This window comes from Orbicella faveolata, unplaced genomic scaffold, assembly GCF_042242905.1.
Source record: "Orbicella faveolata isolate gen_17 unplaced genomic scaffold, um_ofav_v1 contig_35, whole genome shotgun sequence".
Classification (NCBI taxonomy): domain Eukaryota; kingdom Metazoa; phylum Cnidaria; class Anthozoa; order Scleractinia; family Merulinidae; genus Orbicella; species Orbicella faveolata.
The window spans coordinates 29984039-30009816 of NW_028301564.1; the positions used below are offsets into that span (position 1 = coordinate 29984039).

Here is a 25778-nt window from a genome sequence, read left to right on the forward strand (position 1 = left end):
GTTTATTGTAGGCATATGCTTATTACATTTTTGTACTCTACAATTTTCCAGGGGGCAGCTTGTTCAAGATTTCTACAAGACGCGGCAAAAAATAACTTTTAATTTGACATAATTCCTGTGTTTCCTGTCCAGCCAAGAGGAATTCAAGGACTCGATTTATTTTTGTTTTTTGTTTTTAAAACTACAGGCCGATTAAAATTTCCACCCAGACTTTGAGACAGACTGAAAACAAATAGAATGTTCCAGTACATGGTTAGTTTAAAGTGATTAAAAAAAAAAAGCAGAACAGGTATAACTTCATTTTAAAACAGCTCATCTTACTTTGGAGAAGAAACTAATTTGTAGAATCTCGACGACAGCATAACATTTGTTGTACAGCGAGGTCATGCAGTCTGCCGTTGTACGCTTCTCAAACCTCATATGCTCATACAACTCACAGCTTTGTGCGCTAAAAACTAACCTGCAATTCAAGCGTTCTTTTTCCCTTCATTCCTCTCGGCAAATTTGACCGACCTTTCCTTCTTTTTGTATTCCATATTATCAACTATATCCTTTGTAACTTAAATTGAAACTTCACTGAATAATTTAGCAAGCAAATGGGAAACTGTCCTAGGGCAGAATTATTTTCGTGCCCTTGTATTGAATTTGCCAATTTCACGTAAATTCACAGGTTGTTGTCTTGATCTGTTTTATCCTGTTATGTCATGACAGGCATACAACGATAAAAAGGTGTCGTGAAATCTCCCGGGAACGCCACACCCATTTGTAGAAAATACCCGGGGGTACTCCCTTATATGGGCTATATAGGTATGTGCGGCCCCAAAGGGTAGGGTTTTTCAGCCGTTTTAGTCATAGATAGGGTATCGATTTTGGCCATTTTGGCTATAAATAGGGTATGACTTTAGCACTCTAGTCTTTAATTGGGTATATTTCTTAGAAGAAGTTACTTTTTCATCGTTATCAATAAGAACGTCAACAAAAGTCCTTCATAGCTTCAGTTTAAGGGAACTGCGCCAGCCGCAACGCTCATAAATAGGGTATCGAATTTTTGGCCAGGTCATAAATAGGGTAGGAAAAATCGCAGATTTTGGTCATAAATAGGGTAAGGGTTTTGGGAAGTGGACCGCACACCCCCACCCAACTTTTCTGGGAGTACCCCCCCGGGAAAAATAAAACAAAGCTTATTTCACTTTCTCAAATTAGAACCCTTTTCTACCCCGCAATCATAACGAGGTAATTTGTATACGATTATTATCGCAGACTCTTTGATCGTGGGATTCCACTCTTTATCTCATACACCAGTTATGGATTTTACCATTTGCACGGTATTAGACCAATGATTAATGACTTAATAACTGGAGTCGGCGATAACTTCACGCCGAAGTTAATCATGCGTTAATAGGAAGTTTACGCAACCAAGGCGGCGACATCGAGGACAACATCAATTAGTTATAATTGATGTCCGACAACAGCACTGAAGAACTTCCTTTAGTTTGGTTTACGTAAGGTTTCGTATGGTGTTAGAACAATTCTCAGCTCGATATGTAAATATAGTTTTAAATTCCAAATTGAAATATAAATAAATCACCGCCATGGCTCACTAGCTTCTCAAAACAATACAGAAAGAAAGAGACTGCTCGCAGTCTATCCGACGAGGGGCTATAAACTGCGAGCTTCAAAAACTTAATTTAGCGGTTAACTTACCCTAATCAGCTCAAGCCGTGTTGAGAAATAGTTAATAGTTATCAGTTACTAGTCTGGTAAGCTTCCCCCCCCTCCAGCCTTGAGGCAGACTTCACCTTTTTATGTAGATGAGAACTATGAACAAACACTTATTTCTATTTCCTTGCGGTGAATGGATTCGAATAAACACTTTTGATTTTATATATTAGATAATATTTAATCTCTGTATTTCTTTATCGAAGCAATGAGAATATTATGGAGTCTAAGGATGTGCATGAAAAACGTCTAAGTCGAATTCTGGAACAATCCTGAGCGACCCGAAAATTCCTTAGCGACCCAACAAATGTCTGAACGAACCTCATCCTCCCCTCTCCCCCCCCCCCCCCCTCCCGTAGGAGCCCATCACCAGGAGCCTCCATCCCTCATACTACCTCTGTGAGTCAATCCTTTTCCTTATCTTTTTATTTTTAGACACAGTTCTTCCCCCAAATTTTCTTTATCGCGTTTGGTTAAGATATATCTGATTTCATTCTAATGACATCATCAGCAGATTATGTCTCGGACACACAGAATACTACAAACTTTCCCATAATATTCGACAACACCTTTGTGTATATAGCTTCAAGGTATCGAGGACCTCACGACGTTAAATGTATTCATCATCTAGACGATCCAAAAAATTTCGCCAGTTTTGTTCCGTTACAACTGAGCGGGGTATTGACATACTTTCAACCGCAAAATCTTTGCGCATCGACGCGCAGGGCAAAGATTGGTAGCGGAGGGGGGCCAGGTAGTGGGTAAGGAGTCAAACATCGAACTTGAAGGGGGCTCAGACCCAGTGCGGTGAAATACCTCATTCCTTGCTAACTACTAGGAGGAAATTTTTTGACTCTTAACATTCTAGTTTGAAAACCAACGCCGGAGCACTGCGCATTGCACGCTTCAAATGTTTAGCCTGAATAAGCCTTCACTCTTCTGATCGACGGTCAGTGCTGATTAAAGATACTCTGTCATGGAGACCACCTCATCCTCATTTCTTTCCGTCAGATTTTGTGAAACATCTCGTGCACTCTTTTCAAGTTTGACAGGAGTAACAAGTAAGAGTAAGTAAGTAAGAAGTTTTATTTTATTGTTACTATTGTTTGACATATTCTTTGATTTTATATTTCCCAGTTGTAAATATTATGTGATTGTTGTATAAATGTTCAGTGGTCAGGTGTCCTCAATTAGCATCCATATAAGTACACTAGATCATTTGACACAATAATAAAGTTCATACTTACTTACTTTATTGTTATACACGACAAAGTTTAAAACCATTTTGTGGTTTTCTGTGGCTTGCGGTTCCCTGGCTTGTGCTCATTTAAAATTAATACGCCAAATTATACACGATAATGGTATCACAATAGTTCTTTTACGTCAGAGAGAGATTTCGTAGAAGGTCTGTTGTTAAAACATTTCGCTCTAAAACAAAGCAAAGCGAATCATCATGTACAATTTTCCGTCATGAATCGTAATATGTTATGCGGGAAAGTTCTGAATGCATAACTCCCATCGAAAGTGACAAGTCTCCGATAGTAGCAAGGAGAAAAGTTTCACTAAATCTGACAGTGACTAGTGAACTTTACTGTTAATATTCAAATATAAACCTCGAAGGGAGTGAGGAATTTTATTTTTTAAAATATGGGGCACATTTTTAGGTCAAACTCTTATTCATTAAGATCTTCAAACGCGTATGTTTTTGCTCTTTTCTTCGGAAAGTCTTATGAAAAGTGATTCAACATAAACATGGCGGACACTTGTCCGTTTACATGTGTTATGTAACAACAGTTGCCGTATGTTTTGTTTTGTGTTGCTTTGTGTTTTGTTCGTCGTACCTTTTACTGCAAGACTCCCTTAATAGTTTCTGCTACAAAACGTAGCGGGACAATTAGCAGTGAAAGAATGGATCTTTTCGCGACAAAGCGATTCTGTTGTTGTTCATTCGTACTCGGTTACGCGTGGTAAAGTCACTTTACAATGAAAACAAGCAACAAAGTAAAATGGACAATAGAATTGTTCTTTGTTTATAAACTTACATCTGCTAGATGCTCACGTTTCGATTTGAAACTCGAGCTCGGTTTAATAACTTTTCTTACAATCAAGTTTTTGACTTATTTAAACAGAAAATTACACAAGATAATCTAACAAAAAAAAAAACTGATTTATATCGTTTTGCATCTCAAAGTAACAGGTAGAGTGTGCAGTGTACATTTGTGTCTGGTTCATATTTTCGTCGTGTGAAACTGACAAGTCGAAAGAGTAAATATATAATCGACCGAAGCTGATTCTGGAAGGGTCAGGTCTAGCCCTAAATCCTCATGTCCCAGATCCCGGAAATGAACAAAACCATTCGTCACACGCCACTCGAGAGGCGCGGATTTTGCACGCGTTTGTCGTATGTCTCGCGACCACGCGCGAGGCACACGCCACGAGCAAAGGCTCAATAGCTTATTACTATAATCGCCATGACTACGAGACGCCGAAAAGGTTATTCAGCCTCAAGTCACTCCGTTAAATGATTTTCCAAGTTTTTTAAAAGAGCAAAAATCTTTTTGCGCTATAATTAAACGGTGTCTGGAACAATAACGCGATATTGTTCAGAATCATCCACCGTATCTTTTTCGGCAGGAAGATTCAAATAGGACATTTCCGCAAAAAATTTGTATAAAAAATAATGAAAGCTAATTGGCGTAATTTCCCATCTACTTAACCAGATTCTTTTAAATGTGGAGAAACATCTTAAAAGCCCGGAGGCTTTCTTTTAAGGAAGTTTAAAACACCTTTAACCATTTTTCCGCTGAGGGCGGATTTGCTCAATTTTAGCAGGAAGCTTCCCCGGGTCCTTTTTTAAAAGATCTAAACAAAAGGATACAATTAATTCTCTCAAATTACTAAATTAAACGTTTTTTTATAGTTTAAAATGCCCTCGAAAATGCAAATTTGATTCTTTTCGAACTTAAACAAAGGCGGGGTTTTAAACTGTGAGGCCATCGTTTTGAAGTCTTCCGAAAGAAGGCACATTTTACTGTTTGAAATAAACACATCATTCGCAATATTTCAAAGGATTTTTGGCACTTAGATTCATATCCGGTTGAGGATCATTCTAAAATTAAAATCTTGATTCTAGAAAAGCTCTTTTGAGGAAAAAAACGAATTTATTTGCCGCGGGGGGAAAAGTTATTTTACCGGAAATTAATTTGTTAACATTTATTAGTCTTCTTTTGCGAATTAGAAGCCGATTCACCTGTCGTTGCCGCTTGTTTTTCGAAATGACCAATTCATTTAATTCGAATGAAACTTTCGAACTGACGATGTTAAAGCGCCACTTATTTTTCACCTGTTTTACGATATATCTCTGTCTGATCACACAGCAACAGATCTGATTTTAACTGATTTTCCTTAGCTGAAAAGAACAAGCGAAGCCTGATAAACGATATTGCAAGAAAAATATCTTGATACGTTTTCCGAAATGTGTCTGAAACGATTTAGCCGGAAAAGGATTTTAGCAAAACGGCCGGCTGAAGGTAAAAGTCCGAAATATAAATAGAAAAAAATTAACAGTATGAGATATCACGAAATATAATTTTGAGTCGTAAATGAAAGACTGAAAGTAAAAGAGGGATGTCAGGAATATTTATCAGCGTGTACTAACTTTAAGAATATAAGCAAATTCTCAAAACTGTGGATTGAATTAATACTGCTCATGATCAAGAAAGCTTCTCTGGTTTTGGGAAATTCGGAAATAAGATAATTAATAGTCAAAATTAAGGATCCTTAAAACTCTGCAAGATTTTGATGCAAGGGTATAACAAAAGGACTCATCATGTCGCTTTTAAAGAACGACTACAAGAGGCAGTATTAGATTCGTGACTACAATCAGAGATCTCAGCACAAGGTTTCAAAACATCCCACACTGTTTCCAAATAAATTAGACGATAAATAAATTATGCGATAAGTAAATTATACGATACCCACAGAGCTACATAATGACACCAAGCTGGGATAAAACGAGCAACGATGAGGTTTTAATATTTACTTACATTTTGCTTCATCATGAATTAACATTTAACAGTCTCTTTTTACTAGGAAAATGCGAAAAAGTGAAACTCTCGTCATTTGGGTCTTCATTAAAGAAAGATGATTTAAATATTCTTGCTTTTCTTGTGTTCAAAGGGAAAACGGAAAATTAAGTGCGAATATTGTGTTGTGGCTTTTCGTGCAACTAGATCACGTACCGTTTTCGTTTTGTAAATGAACTTTAGATTAATGACATGAAGTTTGACAGTGAAGGGCAGGTGCGGAAGGTTTTTGCCAGGCTTAAGTCATCGGTGAAAAGAAAGCCTTTGAGTAAGGGCAATTAATAAAATAGATAGTATCTAAATATAGTGAGGTTATTAAAATTATCACGCATACAAGAAATTTCATGTAAAATGTAAGACATTTATGACGTTATATACAGGTTATATACCGGTTATATACCGGTCATAAATTACAAAAAAAACGATGAGTGTTTCTTTTTTTTGAGGTTGACTCGTTTTTTATTTGATGATGACAAATGCCTCAGTGTTTGAATTTGTAACTTGTTTGTACAATTTGAGGAACTACATGAAAATTACATTCTGACAAATAGCCTTGTAATTTAAACTACAATTACATTTGTTGGTAATAAATAATACCTTTGTAAAGAATTTGAGGTCTTGGCGTTTTCGGCAAACTTTCGAATCTCTTCCCTTAATATACAGTCAAACATGAACTAGTAGCAAACAATTGGCTCTGGAATGTCCTAGGATGCGCGGTTAAAACAGATTGCGGGCAGACATGGCGCCCGCTTAAGGTGACTGGCAACAGTTTCTAGCACTTAATTTCCAGCAGTTACCTTGCATACGGTGGCTGCGCGCGCAGTACGAGCAGCAGTGAAAACCGAGCTGTCCTACCGAAACGACACCTGAGTAACAGTATTAGTTTTCTTCCAGCTAACTAAAAATGAAGAATACTAAAGTCGTTTTGGCTTCTTCTAATGCTTAATTCGAGAATTCTGGGTTTAAATTGACGAGGAACAGCATATTTTGTTCAAAATGACACAGCTATTATCCTACATGGCGACAGCGATCGAAGAGCAAGGGCGTGCCATTTTTTGGCACGAAATTAAAAGCTTTGAGGCACACAATGTGCCATTTTTTTTTCACTTTTTACAATCTGATATGGTTTTTGGAATTATAAATCCCTTTTCGTGAATATTAAATGCTGTCTCCAGTGAGCAAAGTTACCCGATTTCAATGTCTTTCCTCCTAACAAGCATTTGACGTCAGCACAGTAGTTTTTCCCGCCTATTCAATAGTACTCTGATTGGTCAATTCAACTGTCAGGCGCACAGGCCGTATGCAGGTATACTTTGGCGGATCAGTACTACCGCTCACTATCAAGTCATGCTGTATTAAAGGTATCACATAGACGCCCAGTCATTGGTGAACCAGTTGTGGTCATCTTAATGGCATAACAGGTTATCATAGCAACAATACAACTTGCGTAAAAAAACCACCCTTAATTTTTGCTTAAAGTTGTTATATTAAAAAAAAAACGGCTTGGTGAAACTCAATTTTTACGTTCGAATGAAGATACAACTTTTTGGAAAGTTTTAAAAAATTCTTTTGGTAGGATTCAGAGCCATTTCAAATTTTAGAAAATTTTCAGATTTCCAGATAGACTGAACGCGGGAAATTTTTTCTATTCTTGAAGATTATACAAGTTCAGTCGATCAGTAAAGATAGGCTGAAACAAAAATGGACGAGACATGAGCCAGTGTTCATTTAATTAAATGTTTCAAGACTACGAGTAACTGAATCTTGCTCTCTTCAGGTTCATAAAGCAATATTACTGGCACAAATGGCTTCATTATTGAATTGGTCTTTCATATATGAATTCTTCGAATCATTGTGCAAACCGATGGTGTTCATATATTCACTTCAATTTCTCCTCTTCTTCGGGTATGCGAGGAACCCGGGGGGTACTTTGGGAATTTCTGGGTGGGGATGTGCCGCTGGGACCCTGGAACCCTTAGCCTATACCAGAGCTAGTTCAGCTGAATTTTGCTACCCTATACTAGAGTAAACTCCCCAAATCCCCCCATCTGTCGACACTATTGAGGCTGATTTGCGTAAATTTAAACCCGCCGATTTTGTTTTTTTATATTTTTGAGTGGCAATTCCTGGTTTCCTTAGTCTAGATAAAATCTTCAACCAACTAGTCAGTTTTGGGGAAAATGATACCCTATTCTAGACCCAAACGCTCTGACTTATATACCCTATCCTAGAGTAAACTGCTTGAAAACCATACCCTTCACAGCGCCACATACCTATATAGCCCATATATGGCAGTGCCCCCCCGAGGCGAGGAACTTAGAGAGTGAACAGCTAGCTCCCAGTTGGCTTGACACCTCAGAGTTCCAGGCTCCCGCGGTAGCAGAGAAGATCAAAACGGCGGGCGGGCGAAATAAAAACGAGGGTTAAGGAAAAAAAAAATAAAGAAATAAGAAGGTTTTCTTTCTCAATCTCTCTCTGACTCCGCTCGTTTTTAATTCGCCCGCCAGCTTTTCCAGTCGTTCCAGCTGACCGAGAAGGTAACCTGAACAGACTAGCAGAAACTTTAGCTACATCGCATGGTTCATGGGTCCGAACCTTGTTCAAGCCAGTTTTTTTTTACAGGCTTTATTTTTGCAACTGCGAAGTGGAGTGCAAAACTGCAATCATGGTATTTCTCGTATGTAAAATAGGACTATGCCCTACATTTCTATTTAAGAACCCATTTTTTTTTTAGTTTAAAACGCCTTTTGCGTTCACATATACGGTTCTTTAAGAACAACAAACTTCAGTTTATACAACTACTGAACACGCTGTCAATCAGACACAATCAAACTGACAGGTGATATGAGTAAAGAAATTGATCTTCGTCTAAATGTCTGGGCGGGAGAGTATTTGGCCTTACATTTTTGGTGGGGTAGTGCGGCCCGTTTCTTTAAACTTTCACCGTATTTCAAGAAACTGAATATGTCGGTGATTTTCGACACCTTATTTCAGGCCTGACCCAAAAGTAGACACTACTTTTAATATCTGTAAAATTAGTACACGTTTCTAAAACGTTATTAGAGTTAACTTGGCCTAAGAAATATGGCTTCTATTTGCCCAAACATTTTGAGAAGGGCTTCAAATTCACCGATTGTGATGGGCAACAATAGTTACCCAATTCCAACTGGCCAGAATACAAAACATAATCCTATCTTTCAGGCCAAAATACTCACACTGATTCGGCTTATAGTCATTTCGAGCTTAGAAAGCAGAAGTCCGTTTTATCCTCCTACGTAACAAGATTAAACAGGACGGTCTCTTCACTTGTTTTCCCACGTCAAAACAGTAAACATGTGCTTCCTGTATTAAGCTAAACCGGATAATCAAGATTTTGAATGAGAAAATGAGATTAAAATTCATTGGTGGGCATATTTTGCTCCCAAGTTGGGAACAGTGATCGTTTTCCACAGTTTATGGTTGAAAACGTCAAAGCTAAGTGGCATTAAAAGGCTGATGCTGAATCAAGTGAAATTAAAACTGAAACGAGACTATTCAACGAGGAAAGGTATTTTTCTTCAATGCTACTCCACTCAAATGACATTTCCACCCGATGGAGTGTATTGTGCTAAATTAAGAGTGTTATGAATTATGCAATGTTTTCGTTGGCGTGGTCTTAATGGTTGCCGTTCTGCATGGCTGAATTAATGAATCAAATTTGGCCGCGATCAAGGTTTTCCGCTACAGCAACGTAGATCGAAAAGGTGTTTTGAAAAAAATCCGAACAGGTTGTTCAAAACAACAGATGTCTGTAACAGGTAGAAACACTCAAAAAAACAAACCCCTTGCACCAGGTCGCTATTTTTCTTTTAAACGGGTAATTTACTCAACTGGAAGATCTTGTTTTGTTCGCTTGTTTGTGCCGTACAACGAGACGAAAGCAAGAGTAAATCTGAGCAGATGGCTTCTTGAAAGATTTGAAAGGCTTGGCAAAGAGCAGAGAGCGAGCGTGCGCTGGTATTGTCTTTGCTAATTGCTGAGCCGCGTGTATAATGCGAAGGGTCATTGGCCAATGAGGTTTTTAATGAAACGAAAATGGTTTCTCACCTCCGTATAATTCTTGTTTGCGGTCAGTCAATTTAACCCTACCTGTGTTGTGGGGTCAGTACTTCGCTGTTAATCGCAGGAAACTTTAACGAAGGAAACATTTTCAAGGCGATCCTAGTCGTGTTAACCGACGTGATCCCAGAACTCTGTGCCCTTCGCCAATATTTGCTTTTGCGGCTCCTGGGCAAACAACCTGCTTAAAATTTCCACACATTTCACAAGGTCAATATTTGGTATTTAAATTTGAACATCTTTTTCAATAGTTGAAGCTTTGCAACTTTGAAAATTCTAAGAGAGGATCATGCTGTGTTCCTTTAAAAAGTTAAAAAAACACAATCGAGTTTAAATCCCTCGGCTGGTATCATTATAACTCTTTCAAATGGAGGTTGTGTTGTACTTCTTTAGATCGGCAAAAGCTATTCTAACAAAACCGTTTTCTCTTCTTTATACTGGATTACCAGTTTATGTCTACGGCACGTGCAGAATCGTAAATGTTAAGACAGATGTAACTCTCCAGTTTTGTTACCCTTTTTAACAGCTAATAAAGCGGTGCAACCAACAAAAAGCGCATCGCGTGTTGCTTGTGTTTTCAAGGCCAAAACAAAAAACACGTTTCTGATCTGTGGCGCCTTTACATACAATATAAGAAACAAAAGAATAGAAAACAATTTGTGGGTTCAATGAAATAGCAAATCATTTATCCATCTCAGTGTTTCTTTTCTTTTTCTTTCGGGATATTCTTTTGCGCCTTGAAATATAAAACACGAAAGAACAAAGGCATTTGGTTACGATTGTGAATGTAATCCACCGCAAAAGGTTTAACTAATAAAGTGCTTCTTGTACATTCTGCCGGTGTCCCTCGTCTGAGCTAACGGACCTTTGTCAATCTTCTCACCGCTGACTGAATCCTGCAAAAGTTTTTACAGAGAGCCGTGACAACGCTTTATTCATGAGTGCGTCATTAATTGAAAGCTACCGATCATTGTACAATTGTTAAAACGGGTAGTAACTAAATCAAGTACATACAGTTCTTTGCAGGTACACATTTAACGCTGTTAATTTGGTTTCTCGACTTTTGATCTAGTGATTACTCACAGACCTCACACGTGGAGCAAGCACCTCTTCACAGGTTCAATCGAGATGACTTAAGGTGTCCCTGCAGCGGCAGGCAAAACTCTATGTGCTTTGTTTTGATTTCAAATACAAAGGAACTTGGAATGGTGCCGAATATTTTACATACTTAGTTAACTTCTTTCGCGTCGTTTGAAAACTTCATCAAGTCATGACCCAGCTTTGTACTATCTGTGAACAGCGGGAACAAGAAGTCATGAGCAGAATTTCGTTTTGTTTAACAGATTAGAATCTTTGTTTCTTGCCGAGGTGATCCGTTTTGAAAGAAGGGTCTTCGAAACACTAGTTCATTGTCAGGACAGCGAAAGTATTTTAGCGAATTGTCTTCAGCCTAAAACACCTAAAACTCCCAAAGTCCTGGATAATTAAAAAGTCTCATGCGTTATCTTTGTAAACTCCTAAGTATTTTAATTTGACAAGAACAGTTAGAGGAAAAATACGTTTGGATTTACAGGAAAACCTTTCAACAGTGTGTAGGACAATGGCTGCTGGCACTTCAATAACCACACGCGTTCAGTTAACACTTGTTTACCACCAGCAATAATATTAGGTCGGCGAGCTTTTAACAGAGAATACCCGTTTCAGCCTCCTTGTTTGGCTGTAAAGAATCATACGGTTTATTTACTTGCGTTTTTTTTAATGACTTCGCTCTTTCCTTCCTTCCTTCCGTCTTCGTCTTGTCTTGTTTCGCTTGTGCTGTTGCAACTGCCACGACTTATCAGAAATCCTTCACGTCCGCTTCCTGTGAACCGTTAAAAGGTAACTTTTCTCCTAAGAGCTGGGTAACTGAGCCATAATTTAAGTTGCCACGTTCCTCTTATTTCTTATTTTCAATTATCGCTCTTCTTTTAATTTTCCACTCTTTATATATTTTGTCTTCGGCAAACACAAACTAAATGTTTGATCCTTCCATCGCATCGGCACAGTCCCTGCATTTTCAAAAGCGTTTTCTTCTGTAGTTCTGTTTCAAACATTTCGCTCCCTGTTTTCCTGCATAAATTGTGCAGAAGTCACTGATGCTTTTGATACCGAATCAGGTCACAGCCTTTAAAGTTCCTTCCTTCCGAGAAAGAAAACAAGGAATATTGTTAGGAGAGAATTCCAAATGAAAATCAAATTTTTACCTCTAACGGCTGAATTTTATATTGACAGAATTTAATTTTAACCGGCAAAATTAACCATTCATTTTAAATTATACTGTGTTGCGTTGAAACCGTTTTTCTTGATTGTATGTTAAACCCGATTCATATAATTTAACAGCACGTTTTTTATTCGTCGAAATCGACCTCAAAATACGAGTTGCTTGGGACGAATTAGTTTTGCGAATAAACTCTCTAAGCGACAAATATTTCTAACTCTGGGATCAATGTTACGATATTTTGTTGGAGCATTCATCACTTTTATTTATTATTTTCTTAAACCATTTTACTTGACGAGCAAATTAACCTTAGATGCTGGTGGTGACTTATTTGAATGGTTGAGATATAACATTGGATTTTCATTTGGGGAACTAACTCGATTACTACTCACAAGGGTTTGATTTCTGTTGCTCAGTAGTTCAGCTCAGTCGGTGGCGCACAATTTTTCGGTTTTCGTGTAACGGCCTCTTATAAGCTCTTTTAGAGAATAGGATTCTGCAGTTCTATGAAAAACATTTAGTTTGTTCGATTTCTTCTCATTCATGAGGTTTTCGAGACGGTTATTTATCAGCTATATTTCGTAATTATTTTCAACTTCTCTTCATTAATATTTCAGGCATATTCCGTTGAATTAAACTTAGTCATAAAAGGTACTTAAAAAGTTTGTTTCCGCACGGGTTAACAGTACGCCGCAAACATTTACACGAGATCAAATGACTCTAGGCAGGTTTTGAAGGATCAGAAAGGAATTTCACAAGTTCTTTAACCCGCCGTTGAAGAAAGATGATAAAGTTTTAATTCTGCATGTATTTGTGAATTCAGTCTCATCAGCACTTAGTAAAATATTAATATCGTTTCCCTTTCTTGTTTTGACCAGGCAGAATGGTGAAATTCTTGATAAAATTGCATTAAGTAGTTTATTGAAAGTCTAATTTGGACACCCTTCTTTGTTTACGGAGTACGCCAAAAATCATCTAGCTTCTTGAATTGCACTCGGAAAGCGTAATGTACAAGCCGTGTACTGATGAGACAGCCTTTCTTAGAAATAATAACCCAGTTTTTTACACCTGCTTAAAGGTGGATAGCTACTTCTGAGAGGCAAATTTCCGTTGTTTACACAATTTGTTTTTTCGCCGACAGGACACAGGTTAAAATGTCTATCAAAACAGAAATTGAAGTAGGAAAAATGATGAGATTTTCGCCAAATATTTCATATGCGCAAACTGCGTTTCATGATACATTGCTTGGTACGCTCAAGAGTTCGGAGTTTGATTCGTAAAAACTTGATTTAACATTCCGATTTTAGCTCGTTTTTGGTTCATTCTTTAGTGCTATTCACAAGAAACAACTTTATTTAATGAGCAAGGTGCGCGCCTTACACGAGCCGTTAGCAATAAAAATCCACTCTCGGCTCTGAATTTAATTGAATTGGCGTTTATAAACTTTCAACTAAATAATGGTTCCTTTCATTTATTAAAAATACAATAATACCTGTCTTTTTGGCAGGCACAAGCAGTTTGAAGGAAACAACAGACAAAAAGAATTAAAGTTTGCTAAACCCATAAGCCTTTCCCCAAGCGACTGAAAAAGTCCAAAATAAAAGAAAATCAATTTCGAGGTCGATTAGAAGTCTTGGCAAGCTGTGTTGGTTAATTACAACAGATAATTGAGTTATTCTATAGCTTTTTTTCATATATGAATACTTTCAGCAGTAATTCCTTTCAAAAGGTGCAAAGAAACATCTGCCAGGATTCGATATTTTGTAGCTGAGTTAAAAAAGCTGATATTCTACTTCATAATTTCCAGACAACCACAGACTGACAGATGTACGCCTAAATTCTTCCAAAGTGATATTTGCAAAATGCGTTTTGCTTTCTTAAACTTTTTTCAACGAGGATCTTGTAGGAGGATGGCACAATAAGAAACTTTAATTAACGGTTTGCCCTCGCACGTTTACATGAATGTTTCAATTAGAATTAGAATTAGCCGGCAGGTAGTTTTAGTCTATGGTGCCAATTTTTTTTCTGGTAACGTGAAAACACTGTAAGTAGCAACAATGCTTTAATTGGGAAGCTTAACTCGCTCGCTTTCAACCTCAAAATGCCCTAAAACTACTACCAGGGTAGTCTAAGATATCTTTGATCTTCCTTTTAGAACTGTTTTGTCAGTCAGTAATCTCCTGGTGAGTTGAGCATTTCCAAATATTTTGTTATCACCACGGGCTATAAATAGGTCCCACTGTTTGGCGTGCATTAAAAATTACACCTTTTTAAAAATAGTTTACTCGTGTTTTACCACTGCTGTTCGGCGAAGGTGTGCTGTGTCTGATTATATTGTTTTGGTAAAGTAGAAGATTCAGTTTTAAATAGGAGAAATGCATGACTCGATGTGTTTTGATTTGCGCGAGCAAAAGATTAAACACGGCACGCGTAGCGAACACTTAGGAACTTAATTATCTAGCACTGTTTAGATTAGTCCACATGGAAACGGAAAAAATGTCGGACGATCTACCGCAAATAGTGGGAAAATGAGCCTGGCGCTCGCCAAAACTTATTAGATCGCTTAATGCTTCCATTGAGCCACTTTCGAAGACGGAAGTCAGTAATAATTTGCAACAACCATGGCAACTATTTTTCTAGTCGTTGGTTTGCTTATAAAACTAAATCCTCTACTTGTTTTGTGTAGAATAGCAGGTTTGCACAGCCAAAAAATAACGTTTTTTATTTACCCCAGTCTCGGGTTATTATCGGTCGTATTTACTTTTTGATTCTATCGACAATTTCTGTGTTTCTTGCAGCCGGAGTCACTATGTAAATATTGTTTACACTAACTAAGCTAATTTCCTGTAAAACTTCTGTTTAAAGAGGGAAGCAAGATTTGACTTTATTCCTCTGTAGTTAGTCCGAAAAAAAACCTTCCGGAGAGATTAAAGGTAATTAAATGGGTAAACACAAAATCTAATGACTTGTGTACGCAGCAAAATTAAATTTTGCCGAGCTTCATCATTTGATATTTGTACTTTTGAAAGCCGTTGTACAACTGAGAAAATGGACGCGTGAAGCGATATAGAATAGTTAATTGTGCTCGATAATGCACTATGTATCTCATTGAAAGATTAGCGCGTGTTAATAACCAGTACCAGTTGACTTGATTCATTATATTTAAACAGCGTGCAGCCTGCAAGCGCATTTTATTAACCATAATTTTACGCACTTGTTAGCGCTAATCGCCATGAGCTTTAAAATTGCATCTTGGCTATTAGTTCGGAGTAAAACCCATATAAACGAAACCTGCGGGGAGCATTTTGTCTTCTGTGTTACCGGTACTTTGCTTAAGATTTCGAAAAACACTGGAAAATTCTGGCTCAAAACAAAAAATAATCGTGCTCTCATTTAGCGCCCGCACAGTTTTATTTACAAATGGTATTTACTTCGATTAACGCCAAAGCCAACCCACTGGTTTTCATAGCTCAGTTTTTAATATTCATTTTGCTCTCGCAAGGTGCAGCTCGATTTTTTAATTTTGCCAAAAGTATTATTGCCACGTCTATTAAACAGCATTTGTTTTCTGCGAGTTAGAACTTTTGCAATTTAAATCTACATTTACAACTGCTGAAAAGGGTGCCGCCGAGACCTTACATCAACGTGAAAAGAAGAGTAATTTCGAGGTGCTCAAGACATTAAGACACTCCATGAAAAACACCGTGACAAGTTTCGCTTTAAGCAGAAAAAATTACAGCCTACTAAACAATTATTTTGTCTGGGGACTTTATTTGAAAAAATTCAATTTATTTGGTGACTGTTAAGCAAATAAATCTACAAAATGATGCTAGCAGGGATTTCGAAAACAATCTTGATTAAATTGAATGGGGAGACTACGTTTTACACGGTTATCAATTTGGCGGTAAAAAGAGCGCGTTTAGAGTCCAAATTAAACATTTGGAGGAAGAAAGAAACTAGGAAATATCCACCAAGAATAAATGAATTTTAGCTTGTTTGCCTTTCTATATGGGGCTTAATTCAAAAACCGGATCCTCGCGCTCGGCAGAAAAGGCTGTTTGCTATTATACAGGAAATGCGATTGTCAATTGGCGAAAACTAAACTTTGTCACAATAGTGCTTGCAAGAGCATAGATGAAAAGTTAATTACATTGACACCAAAAAGGCCGAGTGAATGGTTAACAATTGGAAATAGAAATGTCATCAAGACTTCGCAGGTGATACAGAGCAAAGACTAGTTTAAAAAGAACATCATGGGGCCAGCTCCGTCTTGATTAGTTTTACTGGTGGACGTTTTCTTGGAACGATCACCTAGCCGAGATCCACCGGCCTGTCGATCAATGGATTGCGTTTTGTGAAGTAAATCTTCTTCTAAGGAAAATAAATAAGAGGAAGAGAAACAAGCGCAGTTACACCACGCCCCCACCTAGGTAATCATTGGCCGAGTTTGAATGGCTGTATCAGTAATTAAGCGTGCTTTAAACTGTTTTTCTAAAGCTTTAAAATTCGTTCATTATTTATGATATTCCTTTATGATTCGCACAATAGTGAACATAATTTGGCAACATAGGCCACGTGCGCTTAACACTATATATGTCTCATTATAGCTGCCACGGGTAGAACTTAGTAGTCTGTCATCGTGCAAGCATCAACATGAGTTCCTCCTTTTACATCGAGTCGCTAATCCAGAGCAGCAAACCGAAAACTACGAGCGCCTCCATCGCCGCTGAATCAAGACACAGCTTCGAACCAACAGTTCCTTGTTCGTGTTGTTGGACGCCTTCGCAGTCAGAAGCATCGGGTTTGTGTCAGCTCTGTATTCCTACAAGTCCGGCCGTTCACCCGTTTCTACACGTCCGCGGTGCATCAATTCCTGATGCAGCGAGCCTTTACTCGAAAGAGTTCTTAAAAGCCGAACACAGTCATTTACAGCCACATTACCCAACCACTGAGGAAGATCGCCTCCGTTTAGTGTCATACGGTAATTATCTGTAATTTTACCTTTTTAGTCCGCGAAGCCGCATTATCTAATCTGCTCATAATGACAGGTGTTTCGCCAAAGTTTTGGCCCACTCCAGACTTCGAATCATGAAGTTTCATTTTTTTATCTATGTATATGCTCGATCGTGTTTGGAGATAAAACCGCTTAAACACATCTTTTTTCATCCAACAGTATCCCGCGCCGAGCCCAACAACTTGAACAGAGGAAATTCCAGGTCAAAGCGCATTCGCACGGCATACACAAGCATGCAGTTATTGGAGCTCGAGAAAGAATTTAGCCAAAACAGATATTTATCCCGGCTTCGCAGGATCCAAATCGCCGCTTTGCTGGATCTCTCCGAGAAACAAGTCAAGATCTGGTTCCAGAATCGCCGTGTTAAGTGGAAAAAAGACAAGAAAGCTGCCCAACACCAAGTAACCGAAAACACACAAAACCCGCTGTCACCTTCAAGTTAGAGAGGTTGTATTGACCATTTTAGCGCGAAGAACAACAAATCGTGTACATTTGAATATGTAGAGAATTGTAGAATAAGGTAAAGGCTTTTTGTACAATAGTTCTGTAAAACAAAAAGGTGTCGAAAATGGATGAGTAAATCGGATAATTCTTTATACGGCTAATTAATTTCTTGGCGAAGTGCGTCGCCTGGAGCCGTAGTCATGAAACAAGAAACGGCGACCGAGTTTAGAAATTACGATACGGAAGACTTTCGATGACAGAAAGGCTAGAAGCATGTTGTAAATATATGAAGAAGCAATCATAACTGATATGATATCTGTATGCTGTAGTCATGCAAGTTCGTGTTTTTAGCGAGTAAGCGAGGCTGTACAAAGTACTTCATGGGAACATATGTTCTCTTTAATTGTTGTAGAAAAATTATCGAAGGCCTTAAGAAATTAGAGGCCATTGGTTCTTATAAATAAAGAGATAATTTAAAGAGAGAAAATCTTTGTTGCCTTAGCTGCATTTATCGAAACTTTCGGTCAGGCTTAACTACATTTGTTCGTTTTTAATTTTTGTCGAAATTCGTTCTTCTCTCAGTACGGAACCCAAAGTCTTACATTAAGATCAATTAATGGTTATTCGCTTCTGGCAGAAAGCAATATCTGTTTCAAGGCTTATAAGACCTTGAAAAACATGAAATCATGGATCGAGTGAATACCTTTTCCACATTCCACTTAATTATGCGCCCAAAATTATTAGAAATTAGTTTTACTTTAAGAGAACGCTGCCTAGGGAGATCAAATTAGCCAAATTTGTTGTATCACATTGTTTGAACAATGACACAAAATGGCAATCTTTTAGTTTTCATCCCAGCGAGGAACCTCAATTTAATTGAAATTAATTACTATCTTTCGAGCTAAAACTCGCCAAAAGAGATAACCTTGACCAGAAGTTCAAAAGGAAAAACCTGGGAATTCCTCTTGGAATGATTCAAAGTGGAAATGTCGATTTCCACTCAGAAACAAAACATAATTATTTCATGGAGTCAAACTGTTAACATGTCCACCTGTAGGTTTAAAACCGCAATTGATAGTGCATCGCTTTCGACTAAAATGAGTATTTTTTCCTGTTGAAAAAAACGTGTACTGCAAGATGCATTTAAACTTTTCTCATGGAATATGACGAATATCGAAGCGAATCGACCTCTGGTTTTGCGACGTTTCGCGTTCCATTTTTTTTTGTTTTATTATGATTTAAGCTGACAATTCGCCTTCGTTAATTCATCAATATCACATCTTCGACAATTGGCATTGCTTAAATGGAGATTTATAAGCGAGGGATTCGTTTGCACGCATTTAAATATCAATTTAATGGGCCACAAACTTTGTTTACGTGCGGGTACTTTGTGAGATGACGCATGAACCGTGGTTTGAGGCCAAGAATTGACTTTGTTAATCTTTTCGTTAGCTTCAACTCACTTTGACACCTACAATTAGTTTACACTGACAGATTTCCATGCGCCATAATAGAGAATCCACTTCTTTACGAATTAAGCTCGCCCTACCAGAGTATGGGAAAATTAACAAGCGCAAAACAGAAGTTTTAATTCTTCGAAAGGACGCCCAACTGAGTAAATAACTTTCAGTTGGAAATAGTAGGCGGGCGACACGGTTTTTATAGACCTCGAATCGTGGCAACTGTTGGGGTTCTACTAAGTAGTGATGGTAACAGCTATAGTTAAACTGGTGTGTACCCTTGCTAAAACGTGCTACAAATTGCATATGTCGCTTGTTAATTGACATCAGTTGGCGTGCGTTTCCCGAGAGACGCCTATTTGCTCAATGACACCAGTCGCTTCGATTAGAGAGTTTGTCTATAAAACGAAATCACGAGAAAAAAGTTGGTGCTTCGTTGGGGTTTGCGGCTAAAAGGAGAGAGAAAAGTAGAGATATCGTTGTTAGTGAGACCAGAATGTTTACACATGTTCTAAAGCCTTGAAACAAAATCTTACTTTTTCACAACCATTTCATAACCAATTACGTCAACTATTATAAAATCGATACTTTATTTTTACTTTATTTTAGAGATTATGACAATCACGAGCATTTCAAAACCTTAAAAATAAATCGTAAAGTGTAAATGTTAGAAATAAAGAACAAAGAAACTTCGAAAACTAAAGAATTTGTATGTATCTTTTTTTGAAACAAATTAGCATAGCACAACTAGAGTGTAATTTAAGCAGTTTTATTTGGAGATCTATAATTCTTCAACAACGAAAAAACGCCCCCGCAGTATATTTTAACTAAGGTTGTAAATCGCTTCGTTTTTTCGTTTAAGGGTGCAAGAAAACCTGTCAATTTTTAATACAGACGCTTTTCGCCATATACTGCCATTCTGTGGAGGTGTAGTTCAAAATACGGTTAATCTAAAAGAATTTTAAGATTAAATCCAGAGTAATCCCCGCTCATCCTTCAAACTTATTCATAACGGCTTACGTAAAATTAAGGAAAACTGATTAAGACTGGAGAAAGAAGCCTTGATAACTCGATGCAGATTGTCCTGAATAATGAAACTTAAAGCTATGCTAATCGACATAAACGGAAACTTAACAGCGAGGAAAATGTTCAGTTCAAATTTCAAGGCTGTTTGCCAAGAACAAGAAAGGCACTTGAAACTTTACAAACAAGTTACAAATTAAAATGTCGCGGTCTTTATCTTTGTATCAACCAACCACTGCGAGAGGAATTGGTAATATAACCTGTAAAAATGGTATTAGTGTTAGGCTGAATGATGGCACAGTGCATTTTATGTTATATTTAGCTTGGTTCAAAATTTTTAGAGTTAAATCGTGCAGGAAATAGGTGACCTTCTCTCGAGTCATTTAGCCCAGTGGTGCGGAATCTTTCCTTCGTCGTTTCCGCCGGTGTATTTAGGAGAAAATTGATTAACACACGCCCGCGTGTAGATGCTATCTTTTAAGGTAATTAACCTAGATAAGGGCTGCAGCTATAAACTAGTCTGTTTTACAAGCTAAAGCTTTGGCAAAGAAAAATGCTCGCACCTGCCTCTTCACTGTCAAACTTCATGTCATTAATTTAAAGTTCATTTGCAAAACGAAACCGGTGGATGCTATATTTGTACGAAATGACCGCGATGTTCGCACGGGTTTTCGTCTTTTCTACGTCTTGATTAAGAACAATTTCTGACCGTCTTTTGTCGATGAAGTTTCAAAGCACGAGAGAGTATTGCCTTTTCGCTGGATTTTTTTTCTCTTCTGGCAAAAATGGCTTTTAAATGTTAATTCATGATGAAGCAAAATGTAAGTGAATATTAAAACCTCATCGTTGTTCGTTTTATCTCGGCTTGGTGTCATTATGTAGCTCTGTGGGTATCGTATAAAGCATCTTCGTGTTTAAATATTGATAATTAATTTTGAAACAGTCTAGGATGTTTTGAAGCCTTGCGCTGACCTTGCCGTCATGAATTATAGCATTGCAATCGTAATTCAATTTTTTTTTTTATAGACCCACGGGAAGGCAGCAAAGTTGACGATGCTGTATTTTGTTAGTAATAACATTTCTGTATTATTATTATTTTTTTTTTAAAAAAATATTCTGGCTATACGGTGATTTCAAAATGTGCTCGATGATAGTAAAAAAAATAGCTTTTTTCCCCTTGATACAAATACATTTGGCTTCAGTTGTCTAAAATTAAATGGAGTGCGGCGCACGGCATTCAGCGTTAAATCATTCTTTCATTTCAATTAACCAGAGCACTAATCAATTCATACTCTTTCTCTGACATTCTCTATTATAGCCAATATCGGTTACATTTTCAAGTTTTCAGCCTGACTTAGTCTCTTAGTCTCATTTCTTATCTTAATTCTGCACACGCGTGTCATCAATAGAAGTTTGTAATTAACATAAGCTGGCAGAAGGTGCCAATAGCGTTTTCTAAATGGAGAGCGTTTAAAACGTTACACACCTTTTAACTTATCCAGCACAGCAACGGTTCGTAAACTTTAATCGCTCTTCACATTTCTCACCTTAGTTCGTCATTTATTCTGGGTAGTTGCTTTCTCGTTTGCACCAGTCACCCATTGACTTAAACATTGTGACTAGTCTTCAAGGTTCATCTTACATTAAGGGCGTGTGCTACATTATTTTGCGTAAACAAAACTCATTTTCGAAATATCTATCAGTTCTTATTTAGGCAAATCTGTTCTTTTATGATCAAAGAGAAATACATAGTGCAACGGAAAAATACGAAAAAATAAATGAGGCGCTAACATCGTGAGCTCGAAAGTTTCATACGAAATAAATGAATTGGTTATTTCGACAAACAAGCGACAACGACAGGTGAATCGGCTTCTAATTCGCAAAAGAAGACTAATAAATGTGAACAAATTAATTTCCGGTAAAATAACTATTCCCCTTTGGCAAATAAATTCGTTTTTTGCTTCAAACCGCTTATGAAAATTCAAGATTTTAATTATAGAATGATGCTTAAACGGAAATGAATCTAAGTGCCACCAAATCCATTGAACTATGGCTGCCGGTGCGTTAATTCCAAACAGTGAAATGTGCATGTATCCCGTCGGAAGGTTACAAAAAACCTCTTTTAAGAACTGCTTTTGTTTGACTTCAAAAGGAATCAAATTTGCATCTTTGAGAGCCATTTAAACTATCAAAGAACATTTATTTAATTTGGTAATTTGAGAAAATTAATTTGTATCCTTTTTTGTTTGTATTTAAGAAGCCGACATAAGTTTCCTGTGCAGAGAGCAAATCCGCTCTGAGCGGAAAAATGATTAAAGCCTTAAGAAGGCCTTCGGGCGTGTAAGCTTTCGTCTACATTAGAGCAAATTTGTTAAAAATAGAAGGGTAATTACGCCCAATAGCTTTTAGAAAATTGATTACTTTTCGAGACAAAATTCCTTTTTGTTTCCGCAAAAATGCATTGAAATCACCGAAAATAAAGAATATTTTGTTACAAATCCTTTCTTTCGTTTCGTGCACAAACTGAATAGAAAACGTGGATCAACAATGTAGCGCTAAGAAAAATCGTACTTTTAGAACGTTCTAGAAAGCCAAGGTTAACTACCTCCCGTAACCATGGCAAAATCGTGATTATCTTCTTAGCACATTACCGATTACGTACGCATTGCGTGCCTCGCGACTAGGCACGAGACACGCGCTACCCACGCGTCAAGTCCGCCCTTTCGCGCGTTTCTCTTGTATTGTAGATTCTACGGACGCTGAAAGAAGATGTGTTGAGGAAATACGTAAAGTTGAGATAAAGCGAAAGATATTTGTTTTATATCTGCTGTCATTTTTTTGTAATCTCTGCTTATCCTTCTTTCCGTCAAAAGGGTATATTCGCTAAACTTAAACTTTATTGTACTTAAACAACCGAACATTACCAATTCAAACCCAAGGAAAATTACAATAAAATGAATTTGGTTGCTTTTAGGTGCAGCTTCCAGTAACACTGGTGTAATTAAAGTTTTTGTTTCTCGGAAAAATATTATTTAAAAGCGTGGTTCAGTTTATTCAGCAGAAAAAGAAAAAGAAAGAAAACGCGAGCCTCTAAGCAGGTGTAATTTAAACAATAAGCCATTTCATTTTGTAACGTTTTTCTCGAGCTCATTTTCATTGTAAACTAACTTTACCACGAGTGATCGTGTACGAATGAACAACAAAAAAATCGTTTATGTCTGTATGAAAAGCTTCATTCTTTCACTGTTAATTGTTCCCGCGGCCTTTTGTGGCAGAAAGGAGATCTTGCAATGAAAGATACGACGAACAAAACACAAAAATAAGATAAAATAAACACACGGCAGCATTTGTTACGGAACAGATGTAAGCTCGCGTTCGCCATATTTGCGTTGGTTTTGTTTTGTTTTGTCGACAGAACAGAAAAAAAGTGAGCAAAATCAATATCACAGCAACTTGAAAGCACATTTTCAAATGCTGTGGTTCAATAAAAAGCCTTTGGCATCATTCGAATACAACTTAGACAAATAAATGTACAACCAGTAGCCATTTATTATAACACCGTTGTCTGTTAGTCATGCAAATATCCCACTGATGTATATTGTGTTCTGTTGTTCCTTCGCTGTGGCTGCCTTGCGCCTCTTCTCGGTAACTAAAATTCAAGTCGGTCGCTCCCGTTTTGCAAGGAAAGCTTCGCGAAATTCATTGCGCCTACTACTCGCAGAAATCTTAAAACTTACAGAATTGATTCAAAATAATCTCCTCTCTATATTAAAGTGCAAAAATTTCATTTCAAATGTTTCAGATTGCACGAAGGACATTTTGCAAACGGCTAGGAAGGCTCTCAACAGGAATAAACAAGAAATTCATTTCGTCTCTAACCCTGTCATTTTAAATAATCAAGACATTTCTGTCATTGAAATTAATTAAGTTTTCAAAAAGCTCAAGAGGGACATTTGGTTCTTGGATATGAATACACGAATTACACAAAAACCAAAGGTCGCATTTGAACTCTATCGCTCAGTTGCTAGAGATCGCATATGTTTTGCGATGCTCATTCCCAGTAAAAACTTTTTGTTGAGTTAGACAGCATTAGCGAGGTTAATGAAATTAGATCACACATCTACTAACGGAACTTTTTAGTTCTGCGGAAATTCGCACGCGCAGGAGGTATTTCGCGCGGTTATGCCACGTGAGTTGTGTTTCTTGTGTCTTTAACTAAGTCTCTTGGAGATCCAGTTTCTTTGTATTACGTTTTGAAGAGTTTTATTATCACTTTAGGGCTGGCTTTACTCATGTCCCTTGTATGCACGTGTTAGAGTCGATTCATGCACTTGAGCGAGAAGGAAAGTTTTTTAATTATTGACTGGCCACACGTAAGACTTCAGTGGTCTGCTGTACTTTTGACACCGTCGATTTCTTTTTCTGCCGTGGCTTTTGATTGGCTTCTCAAAGCGGCAAACTGGCTATTATCCATTCTCTTTCATGATCAGGTATAAAGCAGCTTTCCAAGTTTATTTTTATGAGTTTTCTTTCCGTTTTGTCAGTATTTCAGCGTGTCACAAATTACGTGTTTTGTTTTTACACATGATAAAATCATGCCTTTCTTTTTATTCTTCCTCATTATATTGTCTTAATTCTACAAAGTCAATAAACACGAAGGTGGGAGACGTAATTTATAATTACCTTGCATCGTTACCACCGATGATCCAGCATTTCGAATTAATAAAACGAGAAATTAGCCAATTGCTACCGAAAAAACTTGATATAGAAATTTATATATTTAGTGAAACGCAGTATTTTAATAATGTATACATAATCTTGCGGTTATTTAAGGCCAGATTGGAGATCGGAAAAGAATTAGTGAACGCTCTTTTTTTTAACGCGATTTGTTCTGATACCTTTTAACTAGGAATAACGGAGACTGGCCACAAGAAAATATAAATAATAAATTGAGGACACTAAATTAATATTCAAGATAAAAGTATATTTAAATGAAACGCACCGCCTCATGATATAATGAACCTCCTAAATTGATTGTGTCGCTGCTTCGTGTTAAGGTTTCTGACCGGGTTACGATGAAAAGAGGATAGGCTTTAAGTCTCAAGCACCTGTTTTTTTGCTTTTTTTTTACACAAACCGGACAGCCAAAATCTTAAAATCTTTTTTGTTTTTGTATCTCTGGTGTAAACAATGACATTTCTTTTCGTTTGCTTGTGAAATGCTCTAACACATAAGTAATAAAAGGTCATAGAGAATGTTTTCTAACTTTTAATGTAATACAAGTTAGGCCCAGTTCAGACGCCGAACTTTTCATGAGCCGAACTTAATTCGAATTTGGACCGACCCAAATTATCAAAAGTACTCCTGTTGATTCAGACGTCGAACTTAATTCACCGAACTTAATTTAGTTCGAACCAAAACACATCGAAACATCAGCGGTTTTCAGACAAGGTGTATGCATTAGGTTCGGCTCATGAAAAGTTCGACGTCTGAATTAAAGCCGTTCGAAAGCCGAAATTCCCGGCTGAGCTAGGCGGGAAGAACGGCTGAGCCGTTCCAAATTCAAATAGCCGTTTTTAACTGATTCAGACGCCGAACTTTTCATGTAATTAATTCAACGTATTAGGTTCGGCTCATGAAAAGTTCGGCGTCTGAACTGGGCCTTAATTATGGAAGAC

General features: G+C 37.5%; 1 protein-coding gene across 2 annotated transcripts; it reads left to right on the forward strand.

Annotated features, from left to right (window-relative positions):
* Positions 1-16368: 16368 nt before the first annotated feature.
* Positions 16369-18104, forward strand: LOC110050493 (GS homeobox 1-like). Of its 2 annotated transcripts, XM_020756417.2 has the most exons (3): positions 16369-16589; positions 16767-17140; positions 17333-18104. In XM_020756417.2, exons 2-3 carry the CDS (start codon positions 16813-16815, stop codon positions 17614-17616), a joined length of 612 nt encoding a protein of 203 aa, XP_020612076.1. In that variant the 5' UTR covers positions 16369-16589; positions 16767-16812; the 3' UTR covers positions 17617-18104. The 2 variants fall into 2 exon arrangements, with proteins under 2 accessions (XP_020612076.1, XP_020612075.1); XM_020756416.2 differs by lacking the exon at positions 16369-16589 and having other exon boundaries at positions 16627-17140.
* Positions 18105-25778: the final 7674 nt, after the last annotated feature.